Source organism: Neofelis nebulosa, chromosome 6, assembly GCF_028018385.1.
Source record: "Neofelis nebulosa isolate mNeoNeb1 chromosome 6, mNeoNeb1.pri, whole genome shotgun sequence".
NCBI lineage: Eukaryota > Metazoa > Chordata > Mammalia > Carnivora > Felidae > Neofelis > Neofelis nebulosa.
Window position 1 is genome coordinate 75,551,469 of NC_080787.1, and position 25,155 is coordinate 75,576,623.

The 25,155-nt window shown below is 35.2% G+C and overlaps 1 protein-coding gene across 6 annotated transcripts in view; it reads left to right on the plus strand.

Annotated features, from left to right (window-relative positions):
* TTK (TTK protein kinase) overlaps nt 1-25,155 on the plus strand; it is a 41,779-nt gene that overhangs the window by 8,242 nt on the left and 8,382 nt on the right. For 3 of the 6 annotated variants that reach the window (XM_058734539.1, XM_058734542.1, XM_058734541.1), the window contains 13 exons: nt 495-638; nt 1,352-1,466; nt 1,626-1,698; nt 1,793-1,884; nt 3,589-3,679; nt 4,658-4,778; nt 8,429-8,577; nt 12,731-12,867; nt 15,172-15,304; nt 18,083-18,175; nt 22,662-22,819; nt 22,953-23,104; nt 24,582-24,706. In XM_058734539.1, coding sequence (XP_058590522.1) covers nt 495-638; nt 1,352-1,466; nt 1,626-1,698; nt 1,793-1,884; nt 3,589-3,679; nt 4,658-4,778; nt 8,429-8,577; nt 12,731-12,867; nt 15,172-15,304; nt 18,083-18,175; nt 22,662-22,819; nt 22,953-23,104; nt 24,582-24,706 — 1,583 coding nt within the window. The remainder of the gene's footprint in view (nt 1-494; nt 639-1,351; nt 1,467-1,625; nt 1,699-1,792; nt 1,885-3,588; nt 3,680-4,657; nt 4,779-8,428; nt 8,578-12,730; nt 12,868-15,171; nt 15,305-18,082; nt 18,176-22,661; nt 22,820-22,952; nt 23,105-24,581; nt 24,707-25,155) is intronic. The other 3 variants (XM_058734544.1, XM_058734545.1, XM_058734543.1) reach the window with 3 other exon arrangements.

Genomic DNA, 25,155 nt, shown 5'->3' on the forward strand with positions numbered 1-25,155 from the left:
CTATTACTATTTTTTAAAATATGAATCTTTTGATGGAGGATTCCCTTTAGCAAAATATGTCATCCTTAATAACTAAATGTTGTTATGAATGATTATTATACTGCATTGTAACAGATTGATGCTCTTGGGACTGTAGTAACATCTAGAGCTTAGTTTTTCCTTTTACTACATCCCCTAAGTTTCTGTTTTATTTAGTTTTTGCTGCCCCCGCTTTATACTGCTTTGTTATATTCCTTTTACTTCTGAAAATGGGCAGTGTTGCTAAAACGAATGCATAATTATGTTAACTACTTATTATATAAGTAAGCTATTTGACAAGAATTCTTACCAAAAGAGAGAAATTGCTTTTATTTGTTTATGAGATAAGGTATGTGAATCTTGGAATAAATATTTTTACCTAAGCCTTTTAAATTTTTTCCCTAGTTCCTGAGGAATAAGTATCTGGGGAATGAAGATTGCTGCATTTAAATGACAAATTTTTTTTACTTTGTTAGGTAATTTCAAAAAAAGTAAACAACTTCTTCATAAAGCTGTAGAATGTGGAGCAGTACCACTGGAAATGCTAGAAATTGCCATTCGGAATTTAAACCTTCAAAAAAAGCAGCTGCTTTCAGAGGAGGAAAAGAAGAGTTTATCAGGTAAGGGTATTACTGTGTGCTACTACTTTTCTGTGGTAGATTGTCCGGCAAGAAAGAGTTCAGGATAACATTTTAAAGAAAAATACCATCTGTGTAGAATGATCAAAATCTCAGATTAAATTTCAGATGTAAAGGAGGTGTAGGGCTTTTAGAAGTACCAAAATCTTTATTAACCCTGTTGGAATTTTTTTTTTTTTTTTTTTACTAATCAAACTCATTAGTAAATTAAAAAATTCAGTCTAAGCAAGAGAATGACTTTTTAGAAATAAGGAATATACCTTTATTCTGGGGAAACAATTATGTAATTTTGAAACCATTACATGTATACTTAGAGAATTATCTTCACAACATCTTCATGTCTGCATATCTTATTTGGGGACAAATGTTTACTATGAATTATCTTTTTTTTTTTTTTTTTTTTTTTTTGAGAGAGAGAGAGAAAGTACAATGGGGGAGGGGCAGGGAGAGAGGGGGACACAGAATCCCAGAATCCAAAGCAGGCTCCAGGCTCTGAGCTATCAAGCATAGAGCTTGATGTGGGGCTCGAAATCATGAACCACGAGATTGTGACCTGAGCTGAAGTCAGATTCTTAACTGACTGAGCCACCGAGGTGCCCCTGAATTATCTTTTTAAGTATTCATATTTGTGAGGTTACTTTTTGTGTATTTCTTATGTCTTTATAAATTTAACTACAATTTAAATTTTTTTATAGCATCTGCAATATTAACTGCTCAAGAATCATTCCCCAATTCACTTGGACATTTACAGAATAGGAACATCAGTTGTGATTCCAGAGGACAGACTACTAAAGCCAAGTTTTTGTATGGGTAATGAAACTGAATCTGTTTTTTAGATGTTCATCATACATTTATGTTATTTATACATCTACATCTGTATTTTAGTGTTAGAGTAATAACATTGGCAGTTAATGGCAATTCCTATTAATATTATTCTTTTAAAAATTGGGGTATTTTCTTCCTGTATAGAGAAAACTTGCCCCCTCAAGATGCAGAAATAGGTCATCGAAATCCCTTGAAACAAACAAAGAAAGCTAAACGGGTAAGTTATTTTTAATGTACCTTGATTAAAGTGATAGTGGTGAGGTCTATACTTATTTCCTAGTTGGTTACTTAATCTTTCAAAACATTTCTAGTCATGCCCTTTTGGAAGAGTCCCAGTTAACCTTCTAAGTAGCCCGGATTATGGGAAGACAGATGATTCACTTGTACCAAGTTTTACAAAAAGGTATGTTTGAATTTTAATTTTTTAATTTGTTTTCAATACTTAAAGATTGATGACAGAATGGTCACACAGTTTTTTATTGCATAATAGTAATTATGATTAAGTATTTTTACTTAGTATTAAAGGTTAGGGACAAAGGAATGAGTGGGGAATGTGACTTTATTTTGCTTTTCACTCATTAAAAATTAAAGAAATGGGGGCACCTGGCTAGCTCTGTTGGTGGAACATGTGACTCTTGATCTAGGTAAGGGTTGTGAGTTTGAGCCCCATGTGAGGTGTAGAGATTACTTAAAGGTAAAAATCTTAAAAAAAAAAAAAAAAAGGAATGATTAACAAATTATGGAACATGGAGGAAAAAATATTAAATCAACATTAAGCTTAAAAGATATATGCAGACATCTTTGGGGTAAAAACTCCTAGTATCTGGGCATTTCTCGCTTATGGGTAGTTTCTCTGGTAAGAATCCGTTTCTTATGTTTGTGAAAGTCTTCATAGCAGGGGTGGAAGGAGGTCTAGGAACAGTTTCTTTGCTAGCAAGTTCAGGGAAAAGAATAACTATCAGTGGGAAAGATGATTAATTCACTCATTTGCTACAGAGCCCAGGGCATCAAGAGGTGGGGCAGAGCAGGTAGAGATGAAATATTGTTCATCACGTCCAATGTGTTCTCCTTTCTTCAACCTGGATATTTATCCCCTTAAAAGAAGCGGGAATCTAGTTTTCCAACTTAGCTAAGGGAATTATTCTGGTCTGTTCTTAACTCTAACCATTCTTGATAACCTTATTTCTATTAGAAAAAGCCCCTTGGATTCCAGAGAATCATTTTGCAAATAAACTTCAGAAATACAACAGGTTGTTTTTATTATTTATTTATTTATAAAATGTTTATTTATTCATTTTTGAGAAAGAGAGTGAGCACACGTGTGTGCACAAGCAGGAGAGGGTGAGGGGCAGAGAGAGAGGGAGACAGAAAATCCCAAGCTGGCTCATGCTGTCAGCGCAGAGCTCAATGCAGGGCTCAAACCCACGAGCTGTGAGATCATGACCTGAGCTGAAATCAAGAGTCATTGGATGCTTAACTGACTAAGCCACCCAGGCTCCCCTGATTGTTTTTAGTTGGCATCTTTAATTAAAATTCGGTTATACTTAGCACTTGACTAAAGATAGATACTAAGCATATTTTGGTTGTCCAGAATCTTATGAGATGACTTTTTTCTTGTCTCCATTTTAAATACCTCTCCGAATAATAAAAGGAGACTTTCTCCCATTATAAAAAAATAAAAATAAAACAAAACCAGCCATTTTCTTGGTGCTTGCCATGATACACTGTATGGTTGGCACTGTGGAGGCCTATGGAAAGGTTTATACTCTAGTCCTTTTCCTTAAGCTGCTTGCATTTCGGAGTGTGGTTTCACCTACATACTGCTGTCCCCTTCTTTACCACATTCCTACTTAGCCCCAATTGTTACTTATTACGTTATGAAGTACACAATCACCTACCACTTATCTGTCCTTTTCGTCATTGCCCAGCACCTAACTTCATTACATTTGTACTACAATCATGTTATTTTTAAAAATAATTTTTCAAGAGATCTTTCCAATTAAAAAGTGTATATATTGTTAAGAAGTCAATTTTAAAATGGAAAAAATAGCACATTAAAAAGATTAATTTCAAATTAAGCATTAAAACTATTTTGGTTTGTGGGTAGCAGACAGACCTCTGGATCAGAACGCCAAGATATGATTGTACCTGGATCTAAATCAAGTGGAAATGATTCCAGTGAATTGAGAAATTTAAAGGTATCTTAATTTTTAAATCTTTATATGGAGCAAGGTTTCCTGATCTAGGATCCATGGAGTTTTTCCCAGGGAAGGGGTCCAACAGTGTTCCTGAAGCCCCAAGAGATACAGGACCACTAGTGGGAAGTGGTACAGAAGTCCTAAACTGTTCCTCCAAAGTTGAGGAACATATACATTTCATGTAGAGAAATGATCAATGATCTCCTGGGATAACTTTGACATAATACTTATCATGCTTATATTTAAACAGATTAGTTGGGTTTGGGAATAGCTAGGGGAGTCATTCCCCTCAAATTCTGTTTCTTGGCTGGTGTGTTTAATCATATGTTCTGACAGGACATCTTATATAGCAATGAGAGTAAATTGTGATGTGTCTTTGTAAATGCAAAGACTGGAAACAGTTTTAGTCTCATACTGTTCTTATTGTACTTGAGTTCAACCCCTGGCCTCAAATGTGGGTCTTTTCAAGTTTATATTTTTTGTAATTCATCTTTTTCATGGTCTATGCTTATTATTTTAACTGATCATAGCTACCTTAGAGAATAGTGCATAGTTGTTTAAAAAGTTTACTTTTTGGATTTTAGAATAACTACTGTTTTAGACTTATGCAAATCTTAATTTTCACTAATGTTATTTTGGGGATAAAATACCATCATAGTCACAAAATAATGAGGCATGTCTTATGTTATATTCAAATTTTCAACCTCTCTTTTTAAGTGATTATATTTTATGAGTTGATTATGTCCATTGAAAGCACATTGGCCAAATTTATGGTTATGGCCAGTTCCACTGTTCTAGTCAATAATTCAAGAAGTTAATCTTTTTTCAGTTTGTGAGTCTATATCTGATTATAGTAGATAATTTTCTTAGCAATCTTTTCACATAGATGAGACTTTAGTCTATTGAACACTAAGACAAATTTGTACTATTACTGTTTATGAGACTTTATTATTTTTATGTCTTATTCTTTTCATGTAGTCTATTCAAAATATCCATTCCAAGGAACCTCTGATGTCGGATGAGAAGAGTTCTGAACTTATTACAGATTCAGTAACCTTGAAGAATAAAACTGAATCAAGTCTTCTATCAAAATTAGAAGGTAAGAGAGACAAAATAGGCTTTTATTAAGAATAGCACTCTGGTGCTTGTGAAAGTTGACCAGCCATCTACAAATTACAATGTAAGACTATATGTCCCTTTATCTTGTATGTCAATTGAATTATATAGAGTCTATGAAAAGTGTTGAATTCTGTAGCAGTGGAAGTTTATTTGGCTAAAAGCTGTGTAAAAGCAAGCGTGGAGGGAAAGTACATTGGGGCTGAGTTAGGTTTTTCAGTTGGCTTGACAAATACTTTTCTGGAAAAAAACACAAGCTGTATCTTTATGATAATTCTCTTTTTTATCAGACATTTGATTTTCTACTATATGAGTAGTATGATATGTTCTAAGGGGATATAAATGAATGAAACAGTCCCAAGGAGATTGCCATCCAGTGTGGGAGACAGACTGATAAATATAATGCTGTGTAGAATTTTAGAGGGCATATTGAGAAGCACATAAATAAAATGCTGTGAGAATTCAGAAGAAGGAGAAATGTGAGGAACTATTTGGTTTAGGGTAAGAACATGTTTTATGGAGAAGAAAGGTGAAGAACTATTTAGGTTTAAATAGGAAGAAATGGCAGTGATAGAGTATTTCAGATGGAGGAAATAATGAAAACAAAAGAATAAAATATTTTAGGAACAAAAGATAGTCTATGCAGAAAACTATAACAGGTCATACAGAAGAAGGTAAAACTAGGTAAACTGAACTCCACGCTTACATTTTTTTTTTTGTAGATATCAGAGTACCATTAGAGATTTTTGAACAAGATCATGAATTGGATGATCCTTGTCCAAACAAAGTTTACCAGATTGACTAATGGTTTTCTTTAATTGGACTGAAGAGGAAAACTGGGACATACTAGGCTTGTTCAGACTCTTTGGTTTCCAGACTGGAACTTCTCTGGTGTTAGCCCTGAAAAGTTCTATATATAGCAGAATGACCGTCAGTTCCCAGCAAACTGAGACTGTTATTCACTCTAGAATGGTCTATTTGCCATTATTTTGATTTGGAATAGATTCCTTTTCCTAGTATTTGAAGGATATTTTCATGGCATCTATCATAAACTGGTATTACTGAAAAATTATCTTTACCAAATATGCTTGTTAATAATACTAATCTTATACCTAATTTAATGTTTTTCAGTAAATACTTGTTGAGTACCTATACAGTGCCAGTAATACTTTATTATATAGTAAAACTGCCAATTACAAAATCACCCAAATCATGAGAGTACGGTCTGTTGAAATATCATTCCATTCATACGCGTTTCTTTTGAGTGTATCCAAAGAGTGGGGTTGTAGGGTCACAGAATGTGTGTATGTTCAACTTTGGCAAATAGTGCCAGTTTTCTAGAATGGTGGTCCCTTGGACCAGCAGGGATGTTGCTCTTGCTCCATATTAGTCCCAGCTGTTTTATTGTTGGTTTTTAATTTTAGACATTTGGATGCTGCTAAGTGATATCTTACTGTGGTTTTAATTTGCGCTTCTCTGATGGTTTATGATGTTGAACATCTTTTTTTATGTTTATTGGCCATTTGGATATTCTCTTGTGAAGTACTTGTTTGAAACTCTTGCCAGTTTTTCTATTGGGTTTTCTTTCTTTTTCTCATTGATTTCTAGGAGATATTTATATCATCTAGATACATATCCTTTGTTGCATATGTGTGTTGCAAGTAATTTCTCCCATTATGTAGTGAAGACTTTTTAGGAAAAGAAATTCTTTTTTTTTTTTTTTTAATTTTTTTTTTTTTTTTTAACGTTTTATTTATTTTTGAGACAGAGAGAGACAGACAGAGCATGAACGGGGGAGGGGCAGAGAGAGAGGGAGACACAGAATCGGAAGCAGGCTCCAGGCTCTGAGCCATCAGCCCAGAGCCCGATGCGGGGCTCAAACTCACGGACCGCGAGATCGTGACCTGAGCTGAAGTCGGCCGTTTAACCGACTGAGCCACCCAGACGCCCTGGAAAAGAAATTCTTAATTATTATGCATTTTAATTTATCAGTCTTTTCCTTTGTGGTATTTCCTATGTCTTTTAACAAATCTATGCCTGCTCCAAGATTGTAATGATAATTCTGCATATTTTAGATGATTTATCATTTTGCTTTTCACATATGGACTTATATTCTAACTGAATTTAATATTTGTGTATAAGTAAGATGATGTATCAAGATTCTGTTGTTTTTTTTCCTCATGTGGATATCCAGTCGGTCCAGCATCATTTATTGAAAAGACCCTCTTTTCCCGTCAGTGAATTATAATGTTTATTTATTTATTTTTGAGAGAGAGACAGAGAATGAGCAGGGGAGGGGGAGAGAGAGATGGAGACAGAATCCTAAACAGGCTCCACGTTGTCAGCACAGAGCCTGACGTAGGACTCAAAACTCATGAACCATGAGATCATAACCTGATCCAAAAGAGTCTGATGCTTAACTGACTGAGCCACCCAGGCGCCCCTCCCTTAGTGAATTATAAATTAGATATCCTGTGATATCTGGTTTTGGATTCTTCTCTGTTCCATAGATCTTTGTGCCAATACTATCTTATTTACTGCAATCAATTGAAAATCTTCCAACTTCATTCATCTTCAAGGCTGTATCAGCTATTGGGCCTTTTGGGTTTCCATATACATATTAGAATCTACCAGATTCTTTTTTTAAAATGGGATTTTTTTATTGAGATCTTAATGGGACAGGTTGGCATTTATCAGATAGGTTTTCTAATCCACTAATCTGGCATATATCCCTTCATTCATTTAAGTAGTATTTAAGATGTTATCGAGAACTATTTTCTGTTAGAGGTTTTTCCTTCTCTTTTGCTAGAGTTCTTGCTAGATACCTGGCATTTTCAATGCTGTGATGGTGAATGGAATATTTTTAAGCTATTTTTTCATCTTCTACCTCATTGCTGGTATATAAAAATACAGCTGGTTTTAGCTATTGATCTTAGATATAGTCAGTGAGTTACTAAATTCACGGAATAATTCTAACATTTTTCTATGAATTCTTTCATAGAAAGAAAATAATATAACATTTTTTCCTTATCCTTTTAACCTTCATTTTTTTCTTTGTATTGCATGTAACATCATAATGAATAGAAGAGATGATAGGTGGGCAATCTTATTACTTATTTTAGAGGGAAGCTTTCCATATTTTACCTTTGTATGAAATAATTGCTGTAGATTTTTTATCTACTCTTAATCAAATTCCAAAACAGTGAATTTTGCTTTATACCTAGATTATCATTAGATATTTTTTGTGACTGTTGAATCTTGTCAAATGCTTTTTCTGCATTTATTGAGTTGATCATGTATTTTTCTTCTTAGTCCTGTTATTATGGCAAATCAAATTGATTTTCACATGTTAAGCAAACTTCACATTTAAGAATAAACATAACTTAGTCATAATTCAAGTAAAAGTAGGCTCCAGGCTCTGAGCTGTCAGCACAGAGCCTGATGTGGGGCTCGAACTCACAAACTGCTAGATCGTGACCTGAGCCTAAGTCGGTCACCTAACCAACTGAGCAACCAAAGCACCCCTTCTCTCTTTGTACTAATATAGTTTGTAACATGTTTCGTATTTCAGATTTAATTTTATTATCAAATATTCTTTCCTTTTATTGATAACAACAACAAATGCAATTTCAGAAATTAAGGAACATCAAGAACCAAAGGTTCCAGAGAGTAACCAGAAACAATGGCAGTCTAAGAGAAAGTCAGAATGTATAAACCAGAATCCTGCTGTATCTTCAAATCAGTGGCAGATTCCAGACACAGCCCAAAAAGTTGATACAGAGGTAACTTTCTTTTCCTCTAAAGTGTAACATTGCCATTATTTGTAATGTGATGGTCATGTTAAATTTTTTTCTTTTATTAAATCCTTATGTACCATTTTTAGTGGAATAGTTTACTTAAAGGATGTTTCTTATTATTCACAAAACAATGATCACTACTAGTGACAGATTCAGTAAAAGTATGTCAAGCTGAAGTCTTTTTTTATTTTCAGTGGTGCTTTTGGATTTCTGGTAGACTGGTGCAGGGGTCAGCAAACTATAGCCTATCAGTCAAATCTAGTTCTCAGCCTGTCTGTAAAGTATGTTTTACTGGAAGACAACCATCCCCATTTATTACTGTCTAGGGCTGCTTTTGAACTGTAACAGCAGAATTGAGTAGTTGCAACAGAGACTCTGCCTTAAAAAGCCCCATATGTTTACTACCTTGCCCTTTACAGAATACAATATGCTGACCCCTGAACCAGTGCAATGCTGTGTACCAAAAGATTTGATAATTTCCTATTATCCCATGGATAAAATAGAAAAATATAGACTAGACACTGTATGTGAATTTATAACAGGTTGAATGATCATTCCCAATGGTCAAAGGTCATTTCAGAAGGAATGATCTGGTAGGTTACTAGAGAGTCATACTATATATAGTCCATGGCTATACTGTCCTCACTACTTTCAGTTATATTCTAACTCAGTGGGTTCTCACATGTTTTTGTGTTGGGATCCTCTTTACACTCTTCATTATCAAGACCACTAAAGAGCTTTGTTTATGTAAGTTATATTTATCTGTATTTACTGTATTAGAAAGTAAAACAGACATTTTAAAAATATTTATTAACTTACTAAAAATAACAATAATAAATCACATGTGAGTATAGATATTTTATGAAAAATAAGTATTTTTGTGTTTTCTTTTATTGAGGTGTAATTGACATATAACATCAGTTTCAGGTGTACAATCTAACTCAATATTTGAATTATGAAGTGATCACCATAATAAGTTCAATTAACATCTGTACCCATACAGCTACACAATTTTTTTTCTTATGGTGAAACTTACAAGATTTACTCTCTTAGCAATTTTCAAATATGCATATAGTATTAATAAATATAGCCACCATGCTACACATGCATCCTCATAACTTATTTTGTAACTGGAAATACCTTTGTATGTCTTTATTTAATGTTTCTTTATATTAGAGAGAGAGAGAGAGGCAGAGAGAGGCACACAGAATCTGAAGCAGGCTCCAGGCTCTGAGCTGTCAGCACAGAGCCTGCCATGGGGCTCAAACTCATGGACCTCCAGATCATGACCTGAGCCAAAGTCAGATGCTTAACAGACTGAGCCACCCTGGTACCCTATCTTTGTATCTTTTGATCCCTTTCACCTGTTTCGTCCACCACCCATCCCCACCGCTGTCAACCATTAATTTGCCCTCTGAATCTATGAAGTCATTTTTTGGTTTGTTTGTTTGTTTTAATTCATAGGTAAGTGATATTATGCAGTATTTGTCTATATCTGGCTTATTTCACTTAATGCCATCAGCGTCCATCCATGTCACAAATGGCAAGATTTCATTCTCTTTTATGGCAAATACTCCACTGTATACTATATATATATACACACACCATATTTTCTTTATCTGTTCATCCATCAGTGGACACTTAGGTTGTTTCCATGTCATGACTGTAGTAAATAATGCTGCAGTGAACATAAGATTGTATCTTTTTGAGTTAGTATTTTCATTTTCTTTGGATAAATACCCAGAAGTGGAATTGCTGGATCATATGATAGTTCTATTTTTAATTTTTTGAGGAACCTTCCTACTGTCTTCTATAGTGGCTGCACTGATTTACATTCCTACCAATATTGCACAAGAATTCTCTTTTCTCCACATCCTTGCCAACACTATTAGTTTTTGTCTTTTTGACAAAATTCTAACAGGTATGAGGCTTTTGTCTTTTTGACAAAATTCTAACAGGTATGAGGTGGTATCTCAATGTGGTTTTGATTTGTATTTCCCTGATGATTAGTGATGTTGAACGTCTTTTTCTCTACCTGTTGGCTATCTATATATCTTTGGAAAAATGTCTATATGTTTAGACATATTTACATATTCTGCCCAATTTTTAATTGGATTGTTTGCTTTTTTGCTATTGAATTGTAGGGGTTCATTATATATCTTGGATATTAACCCCTTATCAGATACATGATTTGCATATATTTTCTCCCATTCAGTAGTTTGCCTTTTCATTCTGTTAATGATTTCCTTTCCTGCGCAGAAGCTCTTTAAGTTCAATTATAGCCCCACTTACTTATTTTGCTTTTGTTGCCTTGTTGCCTTTGCTTTTGGTATCACATCCAAAAAAAATCCTTGCTAAGACTCCTGTCAGGGAGCCTACTGCCTGTGTTTTCTTCTAGAACTTTTATGGTGTAGGGTCTTACATTCAAGTCTTTAATCCATTTTGATTTAATTTTTGTATATAGTGCAAGAAAGTGGTTCAGTTTCATTCTTTTGCTTGTTGCTGTCCAGTTTTCCCAACACCATTTATTGAAGAGACTTTATCTTATTTAATTAAAGATCTAAGTAATAAAGTAAATAATAAATATTAGATGGGAAGAATCCTGATAGGTTAAATCATGGATCATATGAAACAGCATCTTTTCTTTTTTCTTTTTGAAACTTGAAAGTCAATAGCAGGGTGAGAGGACTCAAAACCATTTATTTGTCATTAGGGAAATGCAAATCAAAACCACAATGAGATACCACTGCATACCCACTAAGATGCTATAATTTAAAAGAGACAATAACAAATGTTGGTGATGAAGTGGATAAATTGGAACCCTCATGTACTACTGGTAAGAATATAAAATGGTGTAGTTACTTGGAAAATGGTATGGCAGTTTCTCAGAAGGCTAAATATAGAGTTATCATATGATCTAGCAATTCTACTTATAAGTATATACTCAAGAAAACTGAAAATCTATATCCACACAAAAACTTGTACTTGCATGTTCATAGCAGCATTATTCATAATTGCCAAAAGTGGAAATAATCCCGAATATCCAACAGCTGGTGAGTGAATAAACAAAATTTGGTACTTTAATTTCATTATTTCATTTTATTATTCCACAATGAAAGGTAATGAAGTACTAACAAATGCTACAACATGGATGAACTTTAAAGACATGCTAAGTGAAAGAAATCTATCACAAAAGGCCACATATTATGTGATCCCATTTATAAGAAATGTCCAGAATAGGCAAATCCATATAAAGGCAGAAAGTAGATTAGCGGCTGCCAGAGACTAGGAAGAGTGGAGAACGGAGGGTGACCACTAATGGATATGGAGTTTCTTAGGATGATGAAAAGGTTCTGTAATTAAATAGTGCTGATTGTGTACTCTTGTGAACATACTAAAATCCACTGGATAGCATACTTATGAAAAGAAGAAAAAGGAATTAGGTGGTTTCCTGAAGTCACTGCTTCTCCAGCAGCCCTCTCAAGCAGAGATTGTTTTTATTTCACATCTCACTTACCTTATAGCTAAAAACTCCCTGTAGCTATATCCAGATCATTTCTTCTCTTACAGAGCCCTGACCTTTTGAGGCTCCTGTTTTTTGGATATACCATCCTGTTCCTTGCTCATTGCTATCATCTCTGGACATCCTAGTGACTCCCCATCATTCCTTGAGGATATTAGGCTCTGGATAACTTTCACCTACTTCTGATTAATAATTTCTTCCTCCCTTCTGACCATTTCCTTAATTGCACTTTAGCTACCCATTCCTATATCCCATATACTGTGGTTTTATTGATTAAAGGAAGCTAAGTTTTCAGAAGTACAGAGTACTTATTTAGATTATAGAAGTTCAGTAATGGTTATAGTAGTCCTGATGGCAGAGGATATTAGATCTTGTTTTGTTAAACAATACCATGAGTCTTCCCTCTCCTTGTAATCCTTTTGAAGAAAATATAATAGGCTTCAGAACTTAGAGTGAAAGCTATACTAAAAAGTTATTGGAAGTCTGGAATACATATGTTTACTTATTTTAGCATGTTTGTGTATTACATTATTTTTTCTTTTAGAAATTAAAATGTTTGTAAAGCTATTGAACAGGTGTCTAAAAACTGTAAATCGTGATTTTTTTTTTTTTTAGCAGAAACAAACCACTTTTGAGCAACCTGCCTTTTCAGTTTCAAAGCAGTCACCACCAATATCAGCACCTAAATGGATTGACCCAAAATCTGTTTGTAAGACACCCAGTAGCAGTGCCTTGGATGATTACATGAGCTGGTAATTACTTTTGGCATTCTAGTTTGGCACAGTGGAAATAACATGGGCTTCAGGGTTAAATAGATCTGAAGTTGAATCCTGCTCTGTTACTTTAAAGAGTTTCCAAATTTATATTATTTTTCTGAGCATCAGTTATTTCACCTGTAAAAGGGGAGGGGAAGGTGGCTACAATACATTTTTAAGGATTGTTTTGAAAGTCTCTGTCCTAGGGGCGCCTGGGTGGCTCAGTCGGTTGGGCCTCCGGCTTCCGCTCAGGTCATGATCTCGCAGTCCGTGAGTTCGAGCCCCGCGTCAGGCTCTGTGCTGACAGCTCAGAGCCTGGAGCCTGTTTCAGATTCTGTGTCTCCCTCTCTCTCTGACCCTCCCCCGTTCATGCTGTGTCTCTCTCTGTCTCAAAAATAAATAAACGTTTAAAAAAAAATTAAAAAAAAAAAAAAAGTCTCTGTCCTATTGTAATTTGTACCTACAATCTATAAATACTCTAAATATGTAGAACTTCTTGGTAATTACACATTGCTACATGGATATCTTTATGTAACTGAGAGAGGTATTTTAAAGGTTAGCATTCTTTTTTTTTTTTTTTTTTTAATTTTTTTTTTTTTTTCAACGTTTTTTATTTATTTTTGGGACAGAGAGAGACAGAGCATGAACGGGGGAGGGGCAGAGAGAGAGGGAGACACAGAATCGGAAGCAGGCTCCAGGCTCTGAGCCATCAGCCCAGAGCCTGATGCGGGGCTCGAACTCACAGACCGCGAGATCGTGACCTGGCTGAAGTCGGACGCTTAACCGACTGCGCCACCCAGGCGCCCCAAGGTTAGCATTCTTATACATGATAAAGGGTAGCTACATTTTATAGCAAAGGAGAGTTTTTAATTGGAATGTGATAGTTTCTGAAAGAAGTTGGTTGTATAGGTCACATAGTTCTGGGAGTGTTCAAAGGTAAAAGACTTGAGTGTATGGGAATGAGGGATGAGTAAAGAAATTGGATGGTCAATGTGGATTGATAGGAAACACAGGGATATTGCAAAAGCAAATTAATGACATTTCAAAGAAAGAAAATAAAGGAATGTGGCACATCATATCATCCAACTAGTAGCTATATTTTTAATGTCTTAGAGGATAACTTAAGTCCATGATGCCTTTTGTTTTTAATTTTCATAATGTAATCTTTGATTTTAATTAGAACTGGCCTTAGAAGTTTTATAACCTGGGCTCTTACCAATTTAATATAGTTTTGCTATATATTACTTCATTTTATGAAATGTGGAATATTTTAATTTTTTTTTTAAGTTTATTTATTTATTTTGAGAGAGAGAGAGAGAGCAGGGGAGGAACAGAGAAAAGGAGAGAGAGGGGATCCCAAGCAGGCTCTCTACAGAGCCTGATGTGGGGCTTGAACTCATGAACTGCGAGATCATGACCTGAGCTGAAGCCAAGAATTGGATGCTTGACCTATTGTGCCACCTAGACACCCCATATGTGGAATATTTTAAAGAAAGTTGATAACTAGAATAGTGATATAGTTATTTTTTGTGAAGTTAGGTTATATATTGTCAACAAGTATTTAAACTCCTTTGTGCCAAGCACTCTTCTAGGTGTTGAGGATGTGATAGTGAATAAGATAAGCAAAACACAAATGTGAACTCAACAGCTTTAATCTCAAAAGTCCAAACTCCTGGGGGCACCTGGGTGGCTTGGTCGGTTGGGCTCCGACTTTGTCTCAGGTCATGATCTCACGGTCCGTGAGTTCGAGCCCCGCGTCGGGCTCTGTGCTGACCACTCAGAGCCTGGAGCCTGTTTCGGATTCTGTGTCGCCCTCTCTCTGTGACCCTCCCCCGTTCATGCTCTGTCTCTCTCTGTCTCAAAAATAAATAAATGTTAAAAAAAAAATTAAAAAAAAAAAAAAAGTCCAAACTCCTGTAATGTAATTGGCTTTCTGATAGCATGCTGTTGTAGAGCACTATTGTTAAAAAGCACTCGTATGCCATAGGCTGACCTTTGCATTGGCTAAATTTTCTAAAATAACCCCAACTTCACTTTTAAATGCCATCTTATTATTTTTACTAGTAAGAATTTTTTGTCTAGGGACAAAAAATTAGTTTCAGAAAGAATTTCCTCAAAATGAAATTTCTGGTGATAGTATATCTAGAATAAATAACTTAGCTATATTATGAAAACTGATGTGGATTCTGTTTGATGTAATACATTTAAGTTTATATGCATCTTTTAAAATCACACAAACACTGAGTCAGAATCTTGTTTCTATATTTTTCATGTTTTAAATTAAAACCATTTCTTTCCTAGTTTTAGAACTCCAGTTGTAAAGAATGACTTTCCACCTGCTTGTCAGTTGTCAACACCTTATAGCCAACTTGCCTGTTTCCAGCAGCAGCAGCAGCAGCAGCAAATACCTGTTACTCCACTTCAAACTTTACAGGTTTGATAAATTTTATTTATGATGGTATATGTTTAAGGTATGATCCAAAGATTTTATTTTCATAGCATCTAGTTGTTAGGAAAGGCCTTAAGAACTTGTCCATTCTTAGGCAAAACTCTTAATAGGGAAAACCTATTAAGGGTGCCTTGTGACTTTGAGAGGTTAGTTATTGAAGAAGCTAATGAAGCTTTTTCATGAACTAGGCCAAAAGATCCAGTTTGAATAGCTAGGCAAAATTTGTCTTGTAATTTAGGTAACTTTTTATTCTGTTTCACTACTTAAGCCTACTATTAACTGTGCAGCCTCATTTCACTGGCTGGTTAATATGCAGTTAAGTTTTCAAGAGTATCAGAATAGCAATATAAGATGCTACTAAAATATAAAGTAATTATAAAAATAGGAAAATTTTTGCTGGTGAGGCAATTGTATTGTCATCTGGATAAAAAATACTCCTGATATCAATACTATTAAAATTAGTTTCTAATAACTATCTGAGTGGCCACTAAATACTGGTGGAAAGCATGAACTTTGAAGAGAGGCTTTCTGGCCATGACTCTTGGCCTCACTACTTACCAACTGTGTGACCTTTTGTAAGTTACTTAAATTTTCTGTGGCCATTTCATCATCTATAAGGTGGGGATAATAAAGATACCTACCATAGAGGATAATTGTGAAGATTCAATTGGTTAACATATATGGAACTTGTACAGTGGAGCCTGCTACTTAGTAAAGAAAAGATAGTAGCAATTGTTATTTAAATAAAACAGCAAAACACACACACACACACACACACACACACAAACAGGTAATTAGCTATTACATATTGAGAGATTAAAAAAAAAATTAGCTAACAAAAAGTGGAACAATGGTCACCAGTGTCTAGAGGGAGGGAGGAATGAGGAGTTACTGTTTAATGGGTGTAGAGTAAAATGCAAATTTTTGTTATGTATATTTTGCAATTAATAAAGAACAAAAAAGCTGACAATAGATTATCCTATGGAAAGAGAAATAGTATTTTGAAGATTGAAGCAGAATAATAAATTACTAAGGAGAAAAAGATGATCAGGTTTGTCCATACATTGATTCAAAACATTTGTTGAACTCTTCCTCATGTCAGACCCTGTTTGAGTTGATATCTAGAAGTCAAGTCATGACCACATGAATGGGCCAGGAGCCTTCTAGAAAAGGCCAGTGTCAGGAGGAAACTAAAAAGAGTCCAAGAGGGACGAGGTGATCCTTAGGGTTCCTCTGGGCCCTTTGAACTTTACCCCAAGAGGGATAAGAAGCTGTGTAACAGGTTGGAGCAGGAAAGTGAAGTGATCTTATTTGCATTTTGAAAAAAACTACTCTGGCCACAGTGAGGAGGATGGGCTAAGGGGGATGTGGAATGTCCTATGTAGGAAACTGAACTTCACATTAGTATTGAGTCAGAAATAAGTCAGAATTACTTACTCTAACAACTGTCAGCAGTTAGGGGGCAAAAACATTGAACTGCTTTCTTCCCTCTCAGAAGTTTTCAGTTTAAGTGTGAGAAGATGCTCCGAAAGGAAGAGGGGTGGGAGTAGGTAGTGAAAAGCCTTTCTGAAATTATAACTGAATGAAAAATAACAGGTACATATTTCAAAGCCTAATACTTTCTTACAGAAAACATATTTCATGACTCAATAGTGTTTTTTAACCCCTGAGGTTAAAAGGTAAAGAAAGAGATTACATGAGAGAGTTCTACCATTTGGGATTTAAAGCAGGACTTGGTTAAATTGAGGTTTATTCAGACAGACCCGTTTCAACTTAGTAAATCAGCTAATCAGATGCGCTTTGTGTCTTCAGCTTTCTTTTTTTTTTTTTTTTTTAAATTTTTTTAACGTTTATTTATTTTTGAGACAGAGACAGAGCATGAACGGGGGAGGGTCAGAGAGAGGGAGACACAGAATCTGAAACAGGCTCCAGGCTCCGAGCTGTCAGCACAGAGCCCGACGCGGGGCTCGAACTCACGGACCGCGAAATCATGACCTGAGCCGAAGTCGGCCGCTTAACCGACTGAGCCACCCAGGCGCCCCTGTGTCTTCAGCTTTCTTGTCAGCTTGGAATGGGTCCTCTCACTGCACTCCATCTGTGCAAAGCATTTATAGATCCTCTGAGAGCTCTGGCATAAGGGAAGGGAAATGGGGTCTGTTGCAATAGTACATCAGCTACAAGTTTGCCAAGGTAGATGCTGAAGTTTAAATTAACTAACTTGTTGAACATCATTCAGCAGAAGGGGGGCATTGCTGAAATTTGCATTTGTCTGATTGACTCTGGAGCTAGCATACTGCTTCCCTTATAATGTAGTGCTAAATGAGGAAGAAGAACTTAGATATAATTATTTATGCATGTATGTAAGTGAAGAGGGATATATAAGAAAAAAGAATAAGGTGAAAAGTAATAGCTTGTGAGTTTGTGTATTGGCATTAAGTGTTTTCTCCCCTGAATCTTCTATTTATTTATGTTAAGAAGTAAAGGTGAACATTGTATGTCAACTATACTTAAATTTAAAAGTTTTTTTTTAAATTAAGTAAAGGCAAGTTAGAGGGAGACCTTGGAAGTCTATCTATATATTAATAAGTTTATTAATTTGACTAAAATATGTAAACTTCCTCTTTAAAATATTATGACTAATATCTAATTACTTGAAATTTAAGATAATTTAAAAATTGGAAGCATTTCACTGTACTAAATGCAAGCTAGTTTCTCAGGCATATTCTTTGCACCTTTGAATCTTTATATATTTTAATTATTTAGATTTCAGCATCCTCTTCAACAAATGAATGCATTTCAGTTAAAGGAAGAATTTATTCCATATTGAAGCAGATAGGAAGTGGAGGCTCAAGTAAGGTAAGTATCTTAAATATTTAAGAAAGAAAAATATTTTCAGCTTTCTTTTCTTTGTCTTTTTACCCTTTGGGGTTCTTTTTTCTTAACATCTAGGGGCCCGTATTGCTTTTGAGCCAAAAATATCCTTATCCCCTGCTCCCATTCCCTCTTTCCAACAAATGACATATCTCTTTAGACCTATCTCCTAATTCTAATTCTCTGTTCTTCCCTCTGATGTCCTATGCCTCTAGATTTCTTCTCTAAATGACATTAACATGGATTTGGGGTGGCAAATGAAGCTATGTATTATCATAAAAGAATCTTTCTAAACATCAGGTAGGGCATGTTGTAAATAATATTTTAGGATGATTCAGCAAGATATATGATTAATATTTTGAGTTTTTTGAGTTTTTCATTTCAAAAACAGTTTAGTAATGAGAGTTTCTGGAATTAGACTAGATCATTTTCTAAATGTATTTGAGCTCTAAATTTACATGGTTCTGCTTTTCTGGGTGGAAGGCATCTCAAAAGATCTGTCTAAACTTACCATCTTTAGTTCTTCTCATTTGGTTCTCTTAAATCCACTTCAGTCAGATTTTTACCTTTATCACTTAGCAAAAACAATTGCTATCAAGATCACCAGTGATCTCAATGTTTTTATTAAATCTAATTCTTTGCTTTAATTTGGGTTACTTAGCATTTGGGAGAGTTGATTGTTCTTTCCTTATTGGAACTTTTTTTTATTCCCACTTGGCCTCCCTCAGTTTTCCTCTTCTCCAATTGGCCATTCCTTTTAAGTGTTCTTGTCCCCCATCCTAATGGTGCAATGCCCCAGGGTTTAGTCCTTGACCTCTTTTCTTCTCTTTCTAAACTCACTTCACTCCTTTGGTGTTGTCCAGACTCATGGTTTTAGATACCATGTATATGCTGACAGTTCTTAAACATCTTTCTAGCTTAGACCTCCCACTTGAATTCCAGACTTGTATATCCAGTCTCATTGCTCACTATCTCTCCTTGGGTGTCTACTAGATATTTAAAACTTAATATGTCCCAAACGTAACTCTGGCTCCATAGTGTTTCCCAGTTCAGTAAATGGCAACTTCATTCTTCCACTAACTAGGCCAAAAACTCTGAAATCATAATTGACCTCACTTTCTCTCACACATACACCCAGTCAGTTGGTAAATCTTGTTGGTTCTACCTCAGAGCATATCTAACATTTGCCTATTTCTCACCACCTCCACTATTATCATTTTGTTCAAAACAACTGCCATCTTTCCACCTGGATTATTATAATAGCCGTATCCCTAGTTTCATTGATTTAATCCTTGCTTTCCTGGTGTATTTTAACGTAAGAGTCAGTTTTCCTCTAGATCTCCTCATGTCTTTGCTCAAATATCTTCTCAATTAGGCCTTCCTTGGCCATACTCTTTAGTACCACAACTCTTAACCTTCCAGTCACTGGTGAGCTCCATTTCCTTCTTTATTTTTCTCTGTAGCCCATCCTCTGTGCTTTGTAATTTACTTATTTGGTTTGTTGTTTGTGTCTTCCTGAACTTGAATATAGTTCCATCAAGATAGGGATGTTTGTCTGATTTGCTCAACAGTGTTTGCTCTGTTATCTAGAATACTACCTAGAACATGACAGAGTGAAGTTATTTGTTGAATGAATGTCCCTCCTCAACTGTTTTGCTGTTATAAGTTAAGGATGATGTATGAAGCACAGCCTTTTGGGTTTAAGTTTTACTGTATTTTCTAAGCCAACTAACAATAGCTAGATTTGTTTAAGATGGTCTTGTTAACTTATTATAAAAAGGTGTGTACATTACTATGAGTAGCAGTTCAATAATATTCATTCCTTTTTTGTATACATTTTCTTGTTTCCCTTGTCTCAGATTTCAGGCATGGGAATAAAGGGACAATTGATTTTTATCAATATATTTGAATTATCTGATTTAGTTGCTTTAATAGAAATTCTTTTGTTAACCACTTTAGCTATAGTTGAATAGTGTCCAGGTGAGATACTTATTTAGTGGCATGTTTTCAGAGGATGTAAAATAATCTTGATGGTGTTTTAAACATTTTTTCCTTGGAGCATAATGAAGATGTTAGCTTAAGTGAAGGGTCAGATGATAAAGACACGACTGGCCCATATTTTTTTTAGTGTGATTATATTATCATTTTTTAATTTAATTATTATGGTGGAGTTGACAAAATCAATGTACCTCAGGGAAAGAGGGTAACATGCTTTGTGAAACTAACCATTTATGCTCTATTCTAGAGTTTAGGCAGTGGCCAACTTATACAGTATTAAGAACATTTAGGAAGGTCATAGAGGCTAATAGGAATAGTCATGATACTAGCCTGTCTAGTTCTTTCACCAACTTCCCATGAAACTGAAAATTATAACTCTGATACTATCTCTATGAGATGGAAGTAGAGGCTATCTAATCACCAGTTATTGCAAGAATTTTGCCAAAAAAGGGGCAGTAGGGGAGTAAAAGCACATACGTGCAAAAAGTTGATTGAAAAGTTTTTATTTCCTTCAAAACTTTGAGATCTTATTATATAGTTTTAATATCTTGCAAATCTCTTTTTCTGATATACCTGACAACTTTAATAGGTTTTAAAATGTCCACTTCATTCTGTCCTAATTGTCCTTAATGATGGTAGCTAACTTTGCTACATTCCAGACACATCCATCTTGGTCATCCTTCCAACCCTGTGTGGTAGGAACTACTAACAACATTTTAATTCTACTAGAGTGGTAGGTACTCTCAATTCTCTGAGGTTTAGAAGGCTGTTTACCATATACAAAGTGGCTTTACACTGTTTTAAAATTCCTTTTATCATCCTTTGCTCTTTTCTGCGGTCTCTTGCCCTATCACTGTTTTAATGCCCCTCTTTGTCTAATTTGCTGTGTGTGCAAATAAAACCAGTAATACTTTGTTAGTTTTATATTTAAATTTTTAAAGTAACTATACCTGACTGCTTGATAGACTGTCCTTATTAGTACAGTTGTAAATGCATGAATCTCATAGACACATTCGTTCTCTTCTTATCCTTGCCCCGACCTGGTCAAGGTTAAATGGTTTTTAAATAAATGATATTTTACTTCATTTTGTCTAAAGGGATGAATGAATGTAATTTTTCTTGCTTATAATGGCATTTGTATTTGTATACTTGCATTTTATTTATTTATTTTTTTTTTTAATTTTTTTTTTTTCAACGTTTTTTTTATTTATTTTTGGGACAGAGAGAGACAGAGCATGAACGGGGGAGGGGCAGAGAGAGAGGGAGACACAGAATCGGAAACAGGCTCCAGGCTCCGAGCCATCAGCCCAGAGCCTGACGCGGGGCTCGAACTCACGGACCGCGAGATCGTGACCTGGCTGAAGTCGGACGCGTAACCGACTGCGCCACCCAGGCTCCCCTGTATACTTGCATTTTAGAAGCCTCATGCCTCTTGCATGTTTTCTGAAAGTTGGACACATTAACAGTATTTTCTACTTTTCAAAATGTATTTATTATCTGTCCTATTGCTTAGAAGTTGACTGTCATTATAGCCAGAGCTGTTTGACCCATACCTGACAGTGGGCTTATAGGAACATCTTGTTCTTGTCAACTTGACTTTGAAAATGGGACCTAATCTGGGGCGCCTGGGTTGCTCAGTCAGTTAAGCTACAGATTCTTGATCTGAGCTCAGGTTTTGATCTCAGGGTGTGAGTTCAAACCCCACATTGTGCTCTGAGCTGGGTGTGAAGCCTACTTAAAGAAAAATTCATAAACTTTGATCTAATCTACTTTTCACAACTGAATATACAAATAGCTTACAATTATTACATATTTTAAAATACCACATGAATGAGATGCCAATTCCAGGCATCTGGAAAAAACACCATCTGTGAAATGATTGACTCTTTATGAAAGCCCTTAGTAGTTCTTAACATTTTATTGAATTATTTATTTATTTATTTATTTCATTTATGAAAGAGAGAGCATGTGCATGAGTGCAAACAGAGAAGAGGGCAGCTGTGGTGGGAGAGAGAAAATCTTAAGCAGGCTTCACATTCCCTGCTGAGCTCTATCCCGTGACTTTGGGATCACGACCTGAGCCAAAACCAAGAGTCAGACACTCAACCATTTAAGCCACCCAGGCACCCCTCTTAACATTTTTTAATGTCTTTTGCTTTAGGTTATTTTTTTGGTCAGGGCAACCCAACAGTGTTATGAATAGATATGAAATTTAAATAATCTTTCTTATATGTTGTTATAAAAACTTTTTATGTTTATGTCTTTGTGTTATTGAATGCCCATTGTCATAGGTAGTTGAGAATGGTCTGTTAACTCTCCTAACATATTTTTTTTCCCTTCAATACTCAAAATAAGCCCAGACACGTTTAATTATTCATATCGGTATTTCTCAACCTAAAATTCTAATAAATTTAGAGATACTGTGATAGTGTAAAAGTAGTGCATTTTAAACTTTTTCGTTTGTTCTATATAGGTATTCCAGGTATTGAATGAAAAGAAACAGATACATGCTATAAAGTATGTGAACTTAGAAGAAGCAGATAATCAAACAATCGATAGTTATCGGAATGAAATTGCTTATTTGAATAAACTACAACAACACAGTGATAAGATCATCCGACTTTATGATTAGTAAGGATTTTTTTTAATATAAAAAGAACACTATTTTTGCTATAATTCTACAGATAAAGAAGATAAATACTTAGTCTTAATAGTGTAAGCTAACCATGTATTTTTTTGTTGTTGTTTTTGTTTTTAATGGCAGTGAAATCACGGACCAGTACATTTATATGGTAATGGAATGTGGAAATATAGATCTTAATAGTTGGCTTAAAAAGAAAAAATCCATCAATCCATGGGAACGTAAAAGTTACTGGAAAAATATGTTGGAGGCAGTTTACACAATTCATCAACATGGTATTTTAAAACTCGTTATATGCTGAGTTACAATAATCATTAATAGTGTCATCTTACGATTTTTAGGTATTTGTTATTGGCACCTCTAGACTAGATAAACTAAATATTTGGACGCTCATTTAAAGATGAAGGCACAAAAAACATTTCTTTAAAACACCATTAACCAAAGGATATAGTGCATGAACTCAAGTCCCCACAGCCATAATGCATCCATAGTGCAAAATATACCCATATCTTTATTAGTATTAACATAGTCCATTATCCTGTGTGTCCAAATAGTTCAGTTATAGCAGATCTGAGACTTTGGGGTTCAGGCATCCCAAAGATCTGAGATGTTTATTGTGCTCATTATGATAGTCGTTTTGTATTGTGTCCCTTGTGTGGGAGTTGGTTTTATTCTTTTTCAATTGTTAGCCCTAGGTTGTTTTTTTTTTACTTGGACTTGGTTCTTTTTAGGGCTTCTCTGCCTTTACCTTATCCTTTTTATTTTTTTTATTTATTGTTTTATTTATTTATTTATTTTTACCTTATCCTTTTTAAAAAATAACTGCTAACCTAGATTAATTGTAATTTTTCTCCTCATGTCTCCCTATAAGTTAAAAGATAATTCAGTGATTAAGATCAGGGCTGTAGGGATAGAGGTGTCAGGAGCATTAGGGTCTTCCATCTGACAATATAATTTATGATGTTATCTAGTGGGTGGTGAAGATCATAAACTCTGAAGCCAGAGGCCCTGTCACTTAGGTTTTATGACCTTGAGCAAATTACTTAATCTCTGTGCCTTAGTTTTTTCACTTAAAAGGATAATATTAGTATAGTAATTACCCCAGTTCTGGTGTGAGGATTAAATGATTCAAGATAAGCAGCAAACTGAGAATAGTGCTTGGTACATTGCCGGTACTATATCTTTTTAGAAAATATTAAAAAGGAGGGGCTCCTGAGTGGCTCAGTTGGTTAAGTGTTTGACTCTTGGTTTCGGCTCAGGTCATGATCTCACGGTTGATTGAGATGAGCCTTGCATCGGGCTCTGAGCTGACAGTATGGAGCCTGCTTGGGATTCTCTTTCTGCCCCTCCCCAACTCACATGCTCTCTTCTCGCTCTCAAGATAAATAAACATTAAAAAAATATTATACATGAGCATTTACTTTGACCGAAGGAATCAACTAGGCCAGTAGATTGTGAAATTTCTTTTTTTTTTTTTTTTTTAACATTTATTGATTTTTGAGAGAGAGAGAGAGACAGAGTGAGCGGGGGAGGGGCAGAGAGAGGAGACACAGAATCCAAAGCAGGCTCCAGGCTCTGAGCTGTTGGTACAGAGCCTGATGCAGGGCTCTAACTCACGAGCCGTGAGATCATGACATGAGCAGAAGTCGGACACTCAACCGACTGAGCCACCTAGGCACCCCATTGTGAAATTTATTTTATACTTACAATGTTTTACATTGTCTGATATTACAATGGATTTTTATTTTGAAGGCATCGTTCACAGTGATCTGAAACCTGCTAACTTTCTGATAGTTGATGGAATGCTAAAACTAATTGATTTTGGGATTGCAAATCAAATGCAACCAGATACAACAAGTATTGTTAAAGACTCTCAGGTAAGACTTAACGAATGGTTGGTTACTACCCACTACGGTTCAGTTCCATTTCACCTGTAAAGTATTTTGCTAATGGGGATTTTATTTTTCCTACCTCATTCTTCAAAGGATTTGAAACCTTTGTATTAAGAATAGATACTATAAGAATAAAAACCATATTTAATACACTTTAGAGAGTCAAGATCAGGTAGAAACAAATCTGGCACTTTGAAATGATTTTCCTATAGCTGAGGTAGAGAAGCATAATGCCTGTCTTGGAAATCACCTTTGTCATGATCTTGAGTTCACCTGAAACTTTGTCTCAGAGATTCCTGGTAGCAACCAAAGAGGGAATTGCAGTTACATGTTTTTTTTATTGTCCATGAGGTAAGATTATTTCATTCTTCTGGAGAAGTAAAGCTTTTCCTATCACTTGCATTTGAAAAAAAGTTCTTAAGTGGGGCTTCATA